The sequence below is a fragment of the Petromyzon marinus genome, chromosome 38 (assembly GCF_048934315.1).
Source record: "Petromyzon marinus isolate PM22_M1 ecotype Great Lakes invasive population chromosome 38, UKy_Petmar_22M1.pri1.0, whole genome shotgun sequence".
Lineage (NCBI taxonomy): Eukaryota > Metazoa > Chordata > Hyperoartia > Petromyzontiformes > Petromyzontidae > Petromyzon > Petromyzon marinus.
In genome coordinates this window covers 3,013,249-3,031,150 of record NC_133704.1, presented here as the reverse complement: position 1 = coordinate 3,031,150, position 17,902 = coordinate 3,013,249, and the positions used below count along the sequence as shown (strand labels likewise).

The 17,902-nt window shown below is 53.3% G+C and overlaps 1 protein-coding gene across 11 annotated transcripts in view; it reads right to left on the bottom strand.

The window, feature by feature from the left end:
• Positions 1-17,902, bottom strand: part of AUTS2 (activator of transcription and developmental regulator AUTS2) — a 259,977-nt gene that overhangs the window by 50,237 nt on the left and 191,838 nt on the right. For 10 of the 11 annotated variants that reach the window (XM_076072511.1, XM_076072510.1, XM_076072506.1 and 7 more), the window contains one exon: positions 15,105-15,134. The exons of the other annotated variant lie outside the window; for it this stretch is intronic. In XM_076072511.1, the coding sequence (XP_075928626.1) occupies positions 15,105-15,134 (30 nt within the window). The remainder of the gene's footprint in view (positions 1-15,104; positions 15,135-17,902) is intronic. 11 annotated transcript variants of the gene reach the window in all.

Sequence of the window (17,902 nt, the reverse complement as noted above, 5' to 3'; positions counted from 1 at the left end):
GCCGCCTTTGTCTCCCCAGTGGCGATGTTTTTACACACCGCACCAGGTACTCAGTTAAGGCTGAGTCGACCTAGGGGAGGCCAATGACCGGTTCAGATAATCGTCACTGATTTTGGCCGTGAGCGGGAATCGAACTCGGGTGGCCAGGTTCGTAGGGTAGCACGCAAACCGCTACACTACCACCCCACTCACACACACCACCCCAACCTTACACACACCACCTCACTCGAAAAGACACCACCCCACTCTAACACACACATCACTTACACACACACCAGCCCACTAATACACACACCACCCCACTCTCACAGACACACCACCCCACTCGAACAAACACACCATCCCACTCACACACATCACTAACACACACACACCACTAATACACACACCACCCCACTAATACACACACCACTCACACACACACCACCCCATTCTCACAAACACACACCACTCACACACCACCCCACTCTCACACACACACACTACCCCACTCTCACACACACCACTCACACACCACCCCACTCTCTCACACTCACACACCACCCCACTCTCACACACACACACCACTCACACACCACCCCACGCTCTCACACACACACACACCACTCACACACCACCCCACTCTCTCACACACACCACTCACACACCACCCCACTCTCTCACACACACACACCACTCCACTCTCACACACACACCACCCCCACCCACCCCACTCTCTCACACACACCACCCACCCCACTCTCTCACACACACACCACCCCACTCTCTCACACACACCACTCACAGACCACCCCACACTCTCACACACACACACACACACCACTCACACACCACCCCACTCTCTCTCACACACACCACTCACACACCACCCCACTCTCTCACAAACACAACCCCACGTGTACAGCAGTACAGTGTTGTTTTTGGGTAACCCCTATTTCGCTACGCTACTCACACCTACACATTCTGCACATTCACAGGCGACCACAATCGCAATTTACGACCTAATTCATTGTAATGTTTTGCGCAGCGAGTAACTTATAGTACTATTTTAATTAAACCGTGTATTCATTCATCATGGTTCAACACCTTAGAGCTGACTTGAGATAAACACATCCCACACCCAGCACCGCGTTTGATCGGGTCGCAAAGTCCCTATACCCCTTCACCTATGCGATTCGAGTGGATTGCTACAAGGCAAGGGTATACGGACTTTCCGCCCAGCCTATTGTCACCGTGCACACGCGCGTCCACATCCCCGCGTGTATACACAGACAGTACACACGGCACGCGTGTAACACGTGCCGTGTGACACGTGCCGTGTAACACAGACAATACACAACATAGGTGTAACACGTGCCGTGTAACACGTGCCGTGTAACACAGACAATACACAACATAGGTGTAACACATGCCGTGCACACAGACAAGACACGTGCCGTATGTAACACGTGCGTTCACATTTACAGGAGCTGCTACACAAGGCGCCCACGAACCACCACTACTACAGCGCTCACCACTGTTAGTACTCACCACTGTTAGTACTCACCACTACAGTACTCACCACTGCAGTATTTACCACTGACAGTACTCACGACTACAGTACTCACCACCCTAGAATGCTCACCGCTATCGCGACCACCACCCCCTGCCACCATTGGAGTGCTCACCACTCTGATAGCCCTGCAGGAGGGTGGTGAGTGCAGCATACACACACACTGACACACACTGACACTTACACACACAGACACACACACTGACACACACAAAGACACACACACAGACACACACACTGACACACACACACTGACACAAACACAGACACACACTGACACACACACACGCACTGACACAAACACACTGACACACACTGACACTTACACTGACACACACTGACATACACACACACTTCGTAGCCGCTGCACCACAAGTCGTGGCCGCCAACTCCACGATGCCTCTCCACCCGCCGCCGCCGCCGCCTCGCTGCGGCCACGCGTCCCTCTCTCCCGCACGAGCGCCTGCAACTGACCTTGAGTCAGCCGGGGGGGACACGGCGACGATGACGACGGCCCTCGCCACTGTAAAATCCACGGCTCCGTGTCTCAACTCCTCGCACTCTCCACGAGCGGCAATTACGGTGATGGAGGAAGCGACGCCCTGGGGCTTAGACGCAGCCCGGCTGCCTCGGCTCCCAATCTCTCAGATCCCCCGCCGCTCCTCGCGGCTCAATCCCTCGGGCGTCTCTCTTTTTCCCCCGACGCTCGGGGTGGGGAGGGGGGGGGGCTTCTCGGTTCGGCACAGGCGGCGCCTCCACTGGGCACGCACGGGGCGACCCCGGGGTGGGGTTGGTACGGGGGGGGGGGGGGGGAGGTGGTGGGGGTCGCGTCCGTCCGCTACTCGCACGCGGCCTCCTCTCACTCCCCCGGGCGCCTCGGCTGCCGCGCCGAGCTTAGGTCGGCTTCGTGGCGAGAGGCTCCGCGCTGCGCGACTCTCGCCCGCAATGCGCGGCGCTCATCTCTCGTGCCGCAGCTCCCATCCCCATTCACTCCTCTCTCTCTCTCTCAGCGCGCTCTTCTCTCCTCGCAGCGAGACGGATCAGCCGGGGTTCCTCTCTCCGCGGAGGAGCCGTCGCGCGCTCTCCATAATAAATAAATCAGCTGTTGTTTCTCGTGGGGGGCGGTGGTGGGGCTGCTGCCGCCGCCGCCGCCGCCGCGTAAATTACCGCGTTTCCTCCCCGCGTGCTGAACGATGCCGACAGCGGGCGGCGGCGTGGCCCTGCGGGGATGAGCGCCGGCGGACAGCTCGGATCGGAGCCGATTGGTCGGAGAAACGACGAGAGAGAGAGAGGGGAGTAAAAAAAAAATCGATGTGAAACCCAAGCTGTCTGCACAGCTGCTTTAAACAGAGCGTGGAAGCGGCCGCGCCTCCCTTATCGCTTCGCCGCACCGCCAAGGCGCAGCGGGGCTCTCTCGGGCGCTAGGAGGACAGCAGCAGCAGCAGCTCCGCGATAATCAAAGGGCAGACAAACGCTGCTCCTTGGGTGGCTTGAGACGGGAGAGCGAGAGGAGAGGGGGAGGAGAGGGGGAGAGAGAGGAGAGGGGGAGGGAGAGGAGAGGGGGAGGGAGCGCACGCGCGCCCCCTTCCTCCTCCTCCTCCTCCCTCCCCGCGCGGCCACGGCAGCTCATTAAGGCACCCGGCAGGGACGCTGTTGTGATCCCGCGGCGGGGAGAAAAGGTCACGCAGATTAATCGCAGACTATTTCTCCCGCACAGATCCGTCTAATTCCCACGATGAGCCGAGAGAGATTACTCCCGGAGCAGTCACAGATTGCAATCCTGTTAGCCGCTAAGTCTCTAAATCAGAGCGGGGGGCCGCTGCTGCTGCTGCTGCCTCGCCCCCGGTGGAATTAGCAGCCGCCAGGCGAGAGAGGCGGGGGGGGGGGGGTGAGAGAGGTGGGGGGGGGCGAGAGAAGTGGGGGGGAGAGGTGGGGGGGGCGAGAGAAGTAGGGGGGGGAGAGGTGGGGGGGTGGGAGAGAGGTGGGTGGGGGGGCGAAAGAGGCGGGGGGGGGAGAGAGGTGGGGGGTGGAGAGAGGTGGGGGGGGGGAGAGATGTGGGGGGGGGAGAGGTGGGGGGGCGAGAGAGGCGGGGGGGCGAGAGAGGCGGGGGGGCGAGAGAGGCGGGGGGGGCGAGAGAGGCGGGGGGGGGAGAGGTGGGGGGGCGGGAGAGGTGGGGGGGCGAGAGAGGCGGGGGGGCGAAAGAGGCGGGGGGGGGCGAGAGAGGCGGCGGGGGGGGGGGCGAGAGAGGCGGCGGGGGGGGGCGAGAGAGGCGGGGGGGGGAGCATCACTCGGAGAGAGGAAATCGCTGGCAATAAATCGAAGGCAGTGGCTGCAGGGTGTGTGTGTGTGTGCGGTGCGCGGGAGAGGAGGCGCAGGAATACCAAGAGGGTCATTACGGGAGCGCGGCGGCGGCAGCAGCAGCTGCTGTAATCCTGGAGACTATTTACAGAAAATGAGGGGAAGCTGAACCCGAGCAGACATCACATAGTGTGCAGGGCCAGCAAAGTAAACAGGGACCGCAGCAGGCCTTACGCTCGAGACAACATTGAGCGGGATCTCTCTCTCTCTCTCGGCTTCTGTCTCGCTTTGGAAACATTTCCCGAGCTAGACGGCCACCTCGCCCGGCCGTGCGCGTTTTGCATTGCGAATAAAGTCACAGAGCCATCTTGCTTTGCCCCATTCGAGCGAAATGTCTGCAGCGCGAAGGACGACGCCACGGGCTCCTGGAAGGGGCCCTCTTCCCAGCCTCTCCCCTCGCGCGGGACCGGTGAAGTCGAACGCCGGCTCGCCTTTTTAAAAAGCGACATTTTTCATTTCGAATCCGCCCACAAACCCTACCAAATATATATAAATCGCGCCAGCAGCCACAGGAGAAGAGCAGCGGAGATGCGGGAATGGGCCTTTTGGGGTGGCCCGGTGTGGGTGTACCCCCCTCCCCTCCCAACCCCCAACTCCACGGTGTGCGGCCCGTGTTGTAACGAGGCGGCGGGGCGCACGCAGGGCCGCCGTGCGTAAATTATTCCGCGGAGAAGGAATTGGCCGCGCAGCGCGGCGGTGTCGAATCACAGGCGAGGGAGCAGAGCGATCCCGCACCCCACGTGGTCACAGCGCAGATTTCCCCCGAGAGTGCCCGAGCCCAGCTCAAGTCGATGGCCGTGGGGCGCTGGGTGCCGGGGCAGCAAGCGCGCTGGCTCCGTCGTCGCACGTCCGTGTACGCCCTGCACGCATGATGCTGGCTCGCAAGTTCTATTCGCATCGCGGTGTTAACTTTCCCGCAAGGGCGGCGCGGCGCGGCACTTGCACGGCCACTTCAAATATAGAGCGATACGTCCCCAGTGCGAGGCCCGCCCGACCGCCCGCCCGCCCGCACCCTCGCGCGTGTGAGCGGGGCCCGACGCGCTCCTGAGCACCTGGCTGTCGAGCTAAGACGATTATAAACACATGAAGTAAACAGTCACTGAGCACAGGCCCAAAGGCCAAAATGTCAAACGGCCAGCAAAAAAAACCCAGTACGATCACCACATTTCTATAAGAGTGTGACAACACGTTTCTTGAATTGAGCAATATTATTGTTAGAACTTGAGAAAAGATGGGAGGAAAAGATAAGTTAGGTGACCTGCAGTGTCGTGGGTGGGTGGGTGAGTTGTTGTGACCTGCAGAGTGGTGGTTGAACACGGTGCGGATACGATGAACCTGTCGGTCTGGGAGGATGAGTCTTCAACATGGGTGGAGGAAGCAAGGGGTGATGTTCACAGGAAAGACCAACTACGGTAGTAGCGAGAGAAGAGTGATAAGGAAGCGACCATCAAGTTTATCAAGTGACTGGAGTGCATAGCTGAGAGCCGGATCATCCGTCAAAGGAGCTCCGCTACCTCAAGGAATGGCACTTGTAGGGGGCCACTGTGTCGCGGTTACAAGTGGCAAAGCCTCAGAATCAGCGTGGCCCAGAGGTGGTGCGCTCATTAGCGCTCTAATCAGCCGAAGGGTTAAGCGCTGCCACGATACACAACATCGGCAGTTCACCCAGCCTTAGTTCCAGCGAGCATTACTGCCGATGAGACATTCAATGTCAAGAGTTTGCTTGCGTTGAACCAATGACGCTAAAATTGTGCACTCCCCAGAAGGTCGTGCGGCCGATGGGCTGGGTGAAACAAGACTTTTGTTTTTTTAACTGCAGTGACGGTTGTGGGAAGCAGGAGAGAAATTGTCTGCTAGTTTATCTTGTGAAATGCAACTGAGAATGTACGGACTTAATAGGCACTCATCAATAGAATTTGCAGTGCGAAAAGCAAACTCTAAAGGGGCTCTTTGTACATGACTGTGTGTGCGTGTGTGGATACCCCGTGGCAGTGTCAGGTGTCCGTTTCCTCATTCCTGTGTGCCGGCCGCTCGCTCTCTCTCCACGGGGCCCGCTGGGGCCTGCAGCCGAGTTATTTTAGCTGCGGGCTCGCCGCCTGCCACTCAAACGGCCCTTTGTCGCGACGCACTGCGGGCAGCAAAAAAACTAGGAGCTGATAAACGCCTCCGGGTTTGGTAACCCGACTGCCGCCAACGCTTCCAAAACCACCTCCACGTGTGGACTGCACGGGCGGCTCTGAGAGAGCGTGTTTGATCTCCGAAAGACCGAAGAACCGTGACGTGCGGAGGTCAGGGCTCCCGCCCGTGGGGGGGGGGGGGGGGGGGGAGCGACCGCCGTCGCTGGCGACCCCGGTCAGCCAAGGCGCTCCACGTCTTCCCGTGGCCAAATGGCTTCGGAGAGGCGGACCCCGCTGGGGCACCCCCCCGGGTCTTCGCGTGGCAACCCCGTGGAAAACAACGCGCGCCGTCACGGGCGCACGCCGCACGCGCGGGAAGAGAGACGGCCGTGCGGACCCCCGCGCTCCATACACCGCGTAACCACCATCACGCCGCTTCAGGCGTGAGAAGAATAACTGAAAAGTGCGCAAATAAACGTGACAGAGACACACGTGTTTGGAATCGCAGTCGAGACGCAGAAAGAGGACCACAAGGATTAAAAACATACGCAGGTTCATGACATCATGGCAAAGTCGCCAGAAAAGGAATTGGGCAGACATCACCACTTCCGATTAGCACAGTTGGCTACGTACGGTGCAAAAGAAGTTCAACATGCATACACCCGTCACGGCTCGAAGGAACGATGGCCGACGAGTGGCGGCCAAGGCATGGGACGCATCCCAAGGGAGGCGCAGAGAGGAGACTTGTGTGCTGGATGGATTGTTGTATCACAGCATCAGGAGAGGTGGTGGATGCCTGGGGAGGCTTTCATCCAGCAGTGGATTGACCATGGCTGATGATGAGGAATCCATTGCACTGTATTTATAACACAACAATCATCAGCATTGTTGCGGAGAAAGAGTAACGAATGAAACTAGCAGACAATTCGCCTCCTTCACACATTTGTCCATCCAAAATGAAAGTATTTTTGAACACATCCCATCAGCCACGCGGCCTTTTGGAAGTGCACTTTTTTCAGCAGTATTCGTACAACACAAGCAAACTATGGGACCATGTTCAACAATCAAGTGTCTCATCAGCACATAGTCTTGCTTAAATCAAAGCTGTCTTTCGGTAAATGCAAATGATTTCTTTCTCTTGCAGGGAAGTGTTGTTGTGCAAAAGAGGATAGGTGTTTTGAGGTGCCTAATAATATTTAAAAACCTGTAAGGAGAGCCCCGGGAATGTGGGCACTTGGAAAGGCGCAGTGACACAGGACCTGCACTGACAGCCCACTGCAGGACAGGGTGGCGGCCAGCACTCCCTACACCATCCCCCCCGCATCCTCATTGTCCCTCAGGCACCATCACCGTCCCTACCTCACCCTTGCCGTCCCTCCCACACCCACATAATCCCTTCTGCAGCCACAACATACATCTCTCACCATTGCAATCCCATCTGCACCCTCACAACCGCTACCGCACCTACTCCATCACTCCTGCATCCCCCGCCATCCCTCCCACACCGACCCCAACGCTGCTGGCTCCAGATGCTCACTCCTTCCGTCTCCACTGTACACCGCTTTACAATCTCCTGCCCAAAGCTTTTGTAGCCCTTTTTGCAAACAACAACAAAAAAAACTCGATTGTAAATCTCGTGACACTCTCCTGCCGGATACGACAATCGTCGGATACCACGAGGGCATGGCTCCGGCACCGCCTTGAGCGGGCACGAGCGGCGAGGTGGCCACCGGGGCCACACAGCCGTGGGTGGTGGGTGGCCGTTCCTGCGAGCTCTCGTCTCCCGCCGCTCCACAGACGCGCGGGAACGCCGGCTCACTCGAAACGGCCGTGTGCAGCACGGGGAGTTAAGTGGGATCAACGCAAGGAGGAGCGTCGGCATCACCTGAGCGGCACTCAAAGGCGACGGAACTCTCGTCGTATCAATGTTCCAATTACACACCGCATTACGGCGGGCACTGCATGACAAAAGTAGGCGAGCACAAGCACGCGCGCTCTCCCTCCCGGGCCACTTAGCCGCTGGTGCCCCCACACTGGCCGCCAAACGGCGCCGGGGCTTCACCTGGGTCGTCTCTGTGAGGGGAGCGAGGTCTCGACAGGGCGGTCACGCTGATTCACGATCCAGCACTCACCGATTCACTCGGTCGCTCGCTCGCTCGCTCATCGGTGGTCAGTCATCTATCACTCTTCTATCGCTACTCCCACGGTTACCGTTCCCGTGAACTTCACTCGTTGTTTCCACCACCAACGTTGAAGACACGGCCTACCAGACCGACCGTTTCATCGCATCCATGTTGCGTGTTTCATCTCCACCACCACAATGCAGATTAGAACAAAACATTCACTTACCCACCCACCCACCCACTCACTCACCCAATCAATATTCTATCACTACCTCCATGGTTGCCGTTCCTGTGAACTGCTAATTTATAAACAAGCATTGAGATTATTTAGATTATCTTGGTGCTATAAATGTCCAAATGATGGGCCACTTTGTTGAGCTATCATTTGTTTTCCAGATCGCTTCTGAAAAATATGTTAATACGTCAGAGGGCTTTGCCTGGTACAATGGGGATGGTTTAGTTTTATTTGTATGTTTGGGTGATTTGTTAACCTTTCTTGTACTCTATACTACTATCTTGTTTTTGTACTGTTTGCTGTTGAAACGTTCTAATCCGCCCCTACAGGACATCTGTGAAAAAGAGCTTTATAGCTCATCGGATTTCTCCAGTGTAAATAAATATTCTGAATCTGATTCCTCCACCCAAGTTGAGGACTCGGCCTACCAGACTCACTTGTTTCATCTCACCCACACTGTGTTCAGGCACCAGCAACACTGGAGGTCACAACACCTCTCCCCCGATGATGAGAAGCGCGGTCACGGGACTCGGCATCACCAGACAGAGGCAACACAACAAGCGCATTTCAACATTCTGCGCAAACACGTCTGCCAAAGACCGTTTTTATTACAGGAATGTAGATTTTTATTAAAGGGCTGCGATAGAAATAACCGCCCGTTCACATTGCCAAACAGGGCATGTGCTCGCAAGGAGAGATTAAATGAAGAAAAAAAAGAACTAAGGTTAAATTCACAAAACCTTGAAAGAAAGTTCTATAAAAATTCAGCTTTGTTATGAAACCTTGGGAGGACTTTGGAAAGGATAACATCCATAGGCGGACACTTTCACCACTAATCTGCAAACAGTGCAAAGCGAATGAAAGGAGCCTCAATAAAACGAGGTACAAAGCCAACAAATCCACGGGATTATGCTCCCTTGATTAATAGGACAGACGTGGTCCTGTTTGCTTGCCCGAACGAATGTGCCAAGCGCACTGTGTGTGCCTCCTTCCCAGGCCTGCATTCCTTCCCAACTTGCACTCATTCCCAACCTGCACTCCTTCCCAACCTGCACTCATTCCCAACCTGCACTCATTCCCAACCTGCACTCCTTCCCAACCTGCACTCATTCCCAACCTGCACTCCTTCCCAACCTGCACTCCTTCCCAACCTGCATGCCTTCCCAACCTGCACTCCTTCCCAACCTGCACTCATTCCCAACCTGCACTCCTTCCCAACCTGCACTCCCTCCCAACCTGCACTCCTTCCCAACCTGCACTCATTCCCAACCTGCACTCATTCCCAACCTGCACTCCTTCCCAACCTGCACTCCCTCCCAACCTGCACTCCTTCCCAACCTGCACTCCCTACCAACCTGCACTCATTCCCAACCTGCACGCCTTCCCAACCTGCACTCATTCCCAACCTGCACTCCTTCCCAACCTGCACTCCCTACCAACCTGCACTCATTCCCAGGTCTACAAGTGCACTCAAGGAGCTCAGTCTCCTCTAGGTCACAAGTATCTCTTTTTTTGTCGCACAGTTTCTGAGCGCAGTCCAAAAGGCCCCAATATATCAAGTAGCCAGCAACAAACAGCCCTATTACAGTTATAAAACACAAACATTTTTTACGACGTTTATTGAATTGAGCAAGGATTATGAGAGCCTGGAACAAGAGACAATGGGAGTGAGTTTGAGAGTGGAGCTGTGCAGGGGTCGAAGCAGATAGAGAAGTGAGGTGAGTGGCTGGGTGAGCGAGTGATTGGCAGGGTTGCCGCCAATGGCGGAGCCAGGATATTCAGGTGGGGGGGGGGGGCAACCCCTCCAGCAATGAAAAATGATAGAGGAGTTGTTAGTAAGTAAGGAGCTGTTAGTAAGTAAGGAGTTGTTAGTAAGGCGTTGTTAGTAAGGAGTTGTTAGTAAGTAAGGAGTTGTTAGTAAGTAAGGAGTTGTTAGTAAGTAAGGACTGGTCCCTTGCTTTTTAATCGACGCGCGTGCGGCGATGGTGCAGCCATCGATCGAGGGTCGAATTCGAACCGCGTTGTGTGATCGGCATCGCGCTCGCTGAAGGTGTTGATGCCTTCAGGGAAGTCGTGTACTGTTTATGCAACTGCGCACAATTCTGTGAGTCACTTATAACTGCTTTGCCGTTACTTATTGCCAATTATGGACTCAGACTATTGTCCTGTCATCTCATAGAGTCCCTGGCACGTAATAATATGCTACACAGTGGCAGTGGGGGTCGCAAAATGCCGATTTATTACTAATAAACCCCAATGATCCGATCGAAATTAGGGATTTCGATCGGATCATTGGGGGGGAACGTGCCCCCCCCCCCCCCCCCCCACTGGCTCCGCCAGTGGTTGCCGCCTTTTCCACAAACCAAACCCAGACGTGTTTTCCAGTCAGTCTAGGCCTATCAAGACTCCCAATCAGCTGGCTCTAGATCTCGGTATAAATTAAACCCTGCCACCCCAACACAGATACCATCCCAGGCAGATAGCGACCCTACTCATGGTACCAACTGCAACGACATTGCCTGTGCAGATTCACACCACTGAGAGTAAACGTCACCATGCAGTGTATACCACAACACAAGGCTTCATTTCTCACTCTCCTGTGGTGGCTGTGCAATGGATAGACTCACTCCCGCCATAGGAACGTGTAATTTTCACCACTGACTCAGGGCTGTAAACGGAGATGAGCACCACCTCAATGGGTCTCTGTGTAGTCTATGGGCCTCTGTTTGAATATGGCTCTCTATACAAGCCCGTGGGTGTGAGCCCATGGGTCTCTGCGCGAACTCGTGTCCACTGTGAGTGCCTCTCCGAGGACACGAGTGGGATTCACACCCTCGCTGTGCCGGGAAGCCAGCAGCTAGATTCACAACTCCGACATTGATGTTATTGTTGATACGGACCTCAGCCATGAGAGGAAGGGAGGTGTGAATTTCCGTGGCAGGAGCGGTGCTGGCCACGCGCACGTGCCCGCCGCTCCAGCGCCGTCCCCAAGCGGCGGCGCGCTCCGCGGCACTCGCTTTATTCCCGTGACCTGTAACCCGCGCCCCTCTCTGCACGTGGACTTTCGTCGCTTGCTCATGCATTGATTGACACAGAAATCTCAAAGGAATAAAGGATCTTTTTAATGTTAATCAACAACTGCTCCTCAAAGGCCCCGAACCGTGTGTGCGGGCAAGCCCCCGCCCGCTCGCCTGCGCCTGCCCGCTCGCGGGATCAAGCCCGCTGCGACGCCCGGTAGGATTTTTTAAACGTATTTTGCAAACGGAGCTTAGGGAAATAATGTACTCCCAATCAGCTGGCTCTAGAGCACCCACTCTTCATGTGCACACAGCTTTATACGCATTCACAGCCCCGGCCATTCAAATGCTAATCGCCAAATTAGCTGTAGTGCCTTTAAACCGCCAACAGCGCGGAGAATGATTATCATCTGTAATGGCTCCGATGAGAATTGACAAACACTCCGCCTTTGTCTGGTGTTTGCGTCGTCCCGGCAAATGCGCGCGGTGCGAACAAAAGCCACTGAAGCGCCCAAGCACTCTCCATCCTGCGCGCAGAATCCACTAATCGCCCCGCCGCAGACCAGCTCGGCCCGTCGTTCGGCGGCATGGAGAAAAGTTCACTAATCGGTTGCCGTGGCTAGAGCCCCTCAACCCCTCCCACCACCCCCCTCGGCCTTTCGGGCATCGTTGCCACGGACGACTCGCAGAGAAAGGGGCCTCGGGGGAAGGAATCCCCCTGCGCGGCATCTATTTGAGGGCCTCTTTGTCGCGCAGTGCTTTTGGGATCCGCGGGAGACCTGATGAAAGGCCCCACTTCGCTCCCCGCATTCGACAAGAAATTACCCGGCCGGTGGCGACGGGGGGTGGGGGGGGCCTTCTCGGGTGTTTATTTATTTAATAAGACAGTTGCCGAGCCCAGGCCCAAAACGTCAAGCGGCCAGCAACAAAGCAGCACAATCGGAGTTGCGTTGAGTGGCGTCACACAGCCTCCGTTGTTTGAGCAATCAGAGCATCTCACGTTTGCGTCCCAATCATTTGCCCGCTCTGCGACAAGCTTCACTTTGCAGCTCCATTCGACACAAGTCCTCGTCAGTTCACGTACTCGTGCAATTACCACCCGGCCCCCCCATCTGACGGGTTTTAAAAGTTATTCGTCAGAGCTAATATCTGTTACAGAAAATGTAATTCGGGTAATATGTATTTACGTTCGTGTGTAAAGCTCTGTTTTGTTCTCTGCTCTGACTTCTATGAGAGGTTGCTTTTGTTCTGAGTTCTATTCGCTTCGATGCTGCACTGCGTTCCACGTTCTGACTATCAGAAAACAATCCGACTTGTCATTATCTTTTTAATCGTATATTGTACATTTACTGCCGTAGAGAATAATAACTTATGTTTTGGCCAACATCAATGGGCACTGAGTGTGCTTTTAGGTATCGGAGAAAACCAAGGAACCGGGAAGAAATACATGCAGAACAGAGTGAGAACATACAAACTCTACTCTACTCTCACACTCTACAGAACAGTGAGAACATACAAACTCTACTCACTCACTCTACAGAACAGTGAGAACATACAAACTCTACTCTCACTCACACTCTCTACAGAACAGTGAGAACATACAAACTCTACTCTCACTCACACTCTCTACAGAACAGAGTGAGAACATACAAACTCTACTCTCACTCACACTCTCTACAGAACAGAGTGAGAACATACAAACTCTACTCTCACTCACACTCTCTACAGAACAGTGAGAACATACAAACTCTACTCTCACTCTACAGAACAGTGAGAACATACAAACTCTACTCTCACTCACACTCTCTACAGAACAGTGAGAACATACAAAATCTACTCTCACTCTACAGAACAGTGAGAACATACAAACTATACTCTCACTCACACTCTCTACAGAACAGAGAACATACACATTCTCACTCACACTCTCTACAGAACAGTGAGAACATACAAACTCTACTCTCACTCACACTCTCTACAGAACAGAGTGAGAACATACAAACTCTATTCTCACTCACACTCTCTACAGAACAGTGAGAACATACAAACTCTACTCTCACTCACACACTCTACAGAACAGAGTGAGAACATACAAACTCTACTCTCACTCACACTCTCTACAGAACAGAGTGAGAACATACAAACTCTACTCTCACTCACACTCTCTACAGAACAGTGAGAACATACAAACTCTATTCTCACTCACACTCTCTACAGAACAGAGTGAGAACATACAAACTCTACTCTCACTCACACTCTCTACAGAACAGAGTGAGAACATACAAACTCTACTCTCACACTCTCTACAGAACAGTGAGAACATACAAACTCTACTCTCACTCACACTCTCTACAGAACAGAGTGAGAACATACACATTCTCACTCACACTCTCTACAGAACAGAGTGAGAACATACAAACTCTACTCTCACTCACACTCTCTACAGAACAGAGTGAGAACATACACATTCTCACTCACACTCTCTACAGAACAGAGTGAGAACATACAAACTCTACTCTCACTCACACTCTCTACAGAACAGTGAGAACATACAAACTCTACTCACTCACTCTACAGAACAGAGGAAGAACATACAAACTCTATTCTCACTCACACTCTACAGAACAGAGTGAGAACATACAAACTCTATTCTCACTCACATTCTCTACAGAACAGAGGGATAACATACAAACTCTACTCACACTCTCTACAGAACAGAGTGAGAACATACAAACTCTACTCTTACTCACACTCTAAAGAACAGAGTGAGAACATACAAATTCCACACAGAAAGGCACCCAAGTCGGAAATCGAACCCAGGCCCATCTTGCGGAGAGGGATAAATGTTACCACTGAACAAGCACTGTGCCACCCTTCCGCCCCAATAAATACCGATGATTAATTTGAGAAATGTGTACAGTTTCAGTGGTTAGATTGAACGATGCTAAAATGTTGTGACGGAACAAAGCCCGACAACCCAAGGGGGCACGCAGCGCGCCGGGTGATCATGTGCGACCCCGGGGTCATGACCCCCGATGACCCACAATTACCGCATGCGCATGCACACGCACGCACACGCACGCATCCGCCTTCTCAATCGAAACGACCCAAATCAAAGTTTACCGATCCTTCACTTTGTCACCAACGGCTAAAATCGCAGATCCATCATTTTTAGCGATTCAACGTAATTACGATCCGGCCGACTGGACAAGCCATTCGCGATGGGAAAGCGGCTGCAACATTTATAAACGCGCGCGTCTCACGTCCGCCCGGCGTTCACCGCACGGACGATGCCACTGCCGCCGCCTCAGGAGCGGCATGGGAGCTCTCCCGGGTCACACGAGGTGGCCTCTGGGCATTTTAAATTAATCATGATTAACTCAGCCAATTGTTGTGAAACGACATAATCACGAGCGTTGCTGTGCAGGAAATAAGTAACAAAATAAATAATCAGGAACTATATAACACCTCCCTCCCAAATTTGTCTCTCTGCATTAAAAAAAGTGTTTTTAAAAAAAAATAAAACTCACACGGTCTCCTGGGAGTAAAACATTTCAGCAAATTCTATTTCAGTTTTAATATTCAGTGTCACCATGGGACCTTTTTTTACCAGTATCAAAATGATGACACAAAAATCTTTTATTTTACCCCTTCTGGCAATAAAACAGCAGGTGTTAAGATGTTCAAACACCAAATACATACCTTTTGCGAGGCATCATTAACCACACGCACCTGTGGCAAAACATGCAAACAACACACAAGCTCTGATTACAGACAATGCAAATGTTATCAGATTATTTTGTTTGCATGTTTTTCCATATGTACGTGCGGTGATTGTAGACTTGAGGCCTTGAAAAAGGCCTCAAGTGTTGTTTATTACCAGAAAGGGTAAAAAAAACTATTCTTATTGTTTCATTTAATGTCTCACTCTATTTGCCACGTCTTTTTCCAAAGCTGCATCAATTTCTAAAAATATATTTTTTGGTTTTTGTTTAACACGGCTGCTGAGCACAGGCCCGAAGGGCCAAGACATGAAGCTGCCAGTAACAAACAGCATGCTCAGTAATATATAGGAAATACTGCATTTATTGATTTGAGCAAGGGTATTTTAAGAGTTTGACAGTGGGAGGGGATTTCAACGTGTAGCAGTGCGTGGGAATACACAAAAAGACAAGTGTTGTGACCTGCAGTGGAATGTGGAGGGGGTGAGTGAATGGGTGAGTGAGTGGTTGAGTCAGTGAGTTAGTCAGTAGGTGAGTATATTGAAATGAACGCAGCATGCATGAGATTAAACAGTCCAGCGGGCCGAGCCCTCAATGTGCACGCACAAGAATCAACGAGGAAGTTCACGGGAACAAAATAAACGTCAAATCAAATCTTAAAATATGCGGCGAAGCAAACCAGCAGCGGCGCACGGTGGGGACCCGCGGGTCACCTTAGCAGGCCACCCGCAGCGGGCCCGTGCGGCCACTTCCCACGTCACCCAACGCGGCCGCTCCCCGCCGTGCCCCCCCCCTGTCCCCCTTCCACACTGGCAGACACCAGGCCGCTGCCGCCGCCGTTCCTCACGAGCCGGCAACAGAGGAATAAACGGCGAGCCGCGGCACGTCGATGGCCACCATCGACCCGTCCGGCAGATAAGGAGCGGCGTATCGACCCGCGGGAGTTCAATGCAGCCGCTTTTTAATCCTCTGCAGCCCCCGAGCCGTCAAATACGGCCTTGATGCCGCCAGGACGCGGGCACGCGAGCGTACGCCGTCATGTGGCCCCGCTCGCCTGCGTGGCCCTCGCGCCCAGTGGCCTCTGCCATTCGACGAGAACCTAGAAGGCCTCGGCCGTCGCCCCGCTCGTAAACGCATCGCATGCTGCAATCGTAATCCTACCGAGATGATATAAACCCAATGCGAAACCGTGAAACGTTGCAGTAGGATTTGCTAACGCGTGCAGATCTCGCACGGGAGGCACGGGGGAAAATGCGAGCATGCGGCAAGGCGGCCAGAACCAGCAACAACAATTGCCCAAACTCTGCGGTCCTATAATTATAGCAATTTTGGCCAATTCCAAACATCTCATGCAGGATGTTTTATTTTATTTGTATTACATTTAAACGATTGTGACCAGAATAGGCCAGGTGGCTATTGGCAGAGCGAGTGGCTCGCAATGAGAAGGTGGTGAGGTCACATCCTGGTTCGGGGTTAACTCTGCCCATCATCCCTCACTCTGGGGTCGTTAAAACACGTAACACTTCGTTGGGAAGTCCACATTGGTTGTCCTATGGATAGACTTGCCCTCGCCATTGGAATGCTAAATGTCCACCAAAGCAGGTAATCACTGTTGGATGCTGCTAGACTGGTGTGAGCTACAAGTAGGCACAGCCATATCGCGAGGTATACGGGACGTGGTGTGCCGGTTATAGTAAATATTGTTTTGGGTCACCAACCGCGACAGAGCCGGTTGCAAAAAAACCAGCGAATCAACGCGTGACCGCACGTGGGCTCCTGCCGCCGAGTCCACACCGTCGCCACGGCCGCCCTCCTCCTGCAGAGGCAGCCGTGGGGGCGGCCGTGTGGGGGTCCCGAATGCCGACTCGGGGGGGTTATCACTCACGGAGTTGGGTTAACCTTGCTGCGGCTCAAGGAGAGGGGGTGCGGGGTGGACGGATCCCACGGGAGTCCTGCTCTCCCCCCAGCCACACAGCCACACGGCCACGGGGACACACAGCTACATGGTCACACAGCTACATGGCCACGGACACACAGACATGCAACCACACAAACACACAGCTTCACAACCACACAGACAGACGGACACAAACACACACAGCCACACATACAGTGAGGGAAAAAAGTATTTGATCGCCTGCTTATTTTGTACGTTTGCCCACTGACAAAGAAATGATCAGTCTATAATTTTAATGGTAGGTTTATTTGAACAGTGAGAGAATAACAACAAAAAAATCCAGAAAAAGCATGTCAAAAATGTTATAAATTGATTTGCATTTTAATGAGGGAAATAAGTATTTGACCCCCTCTCAATCAGAAAGATTTCTGGCTCCCAGGTGTACTTTATACAGGTAACGAGCTGAGATTAGGACCACTCTTAATCTCAGCTTGTTACCTGTATAAAAGACACCTGTCCACAGAAGCAATCAATCAATCAGATTCCAAACTCTCCACCATGGCCAAGACCAAAGAGCTCTCCAAGGATGTCAGGAACAAGATTGTAGACCTACACAAGCCTGGAATGGGCTACACGACCATTGCCAAGCAGCTTGGTGAGAAGGTGACAATTGGTGCGATTATTCGCAAATGGAAGAAACACAAAAGAACTGTCAATCTCCCTCGGCCTGGGGCTCCATGCAAGATCTCACATCGTGGAGTTGCAATGATCATGAGAACGGTGAGGAATCAGCCCAGAACTACACGGGAGGATATTGTCAATGATCTCAAGGCAGCTGGGACCATAGTCACCAAGAAAACAATTGGTAACACACTACGCCG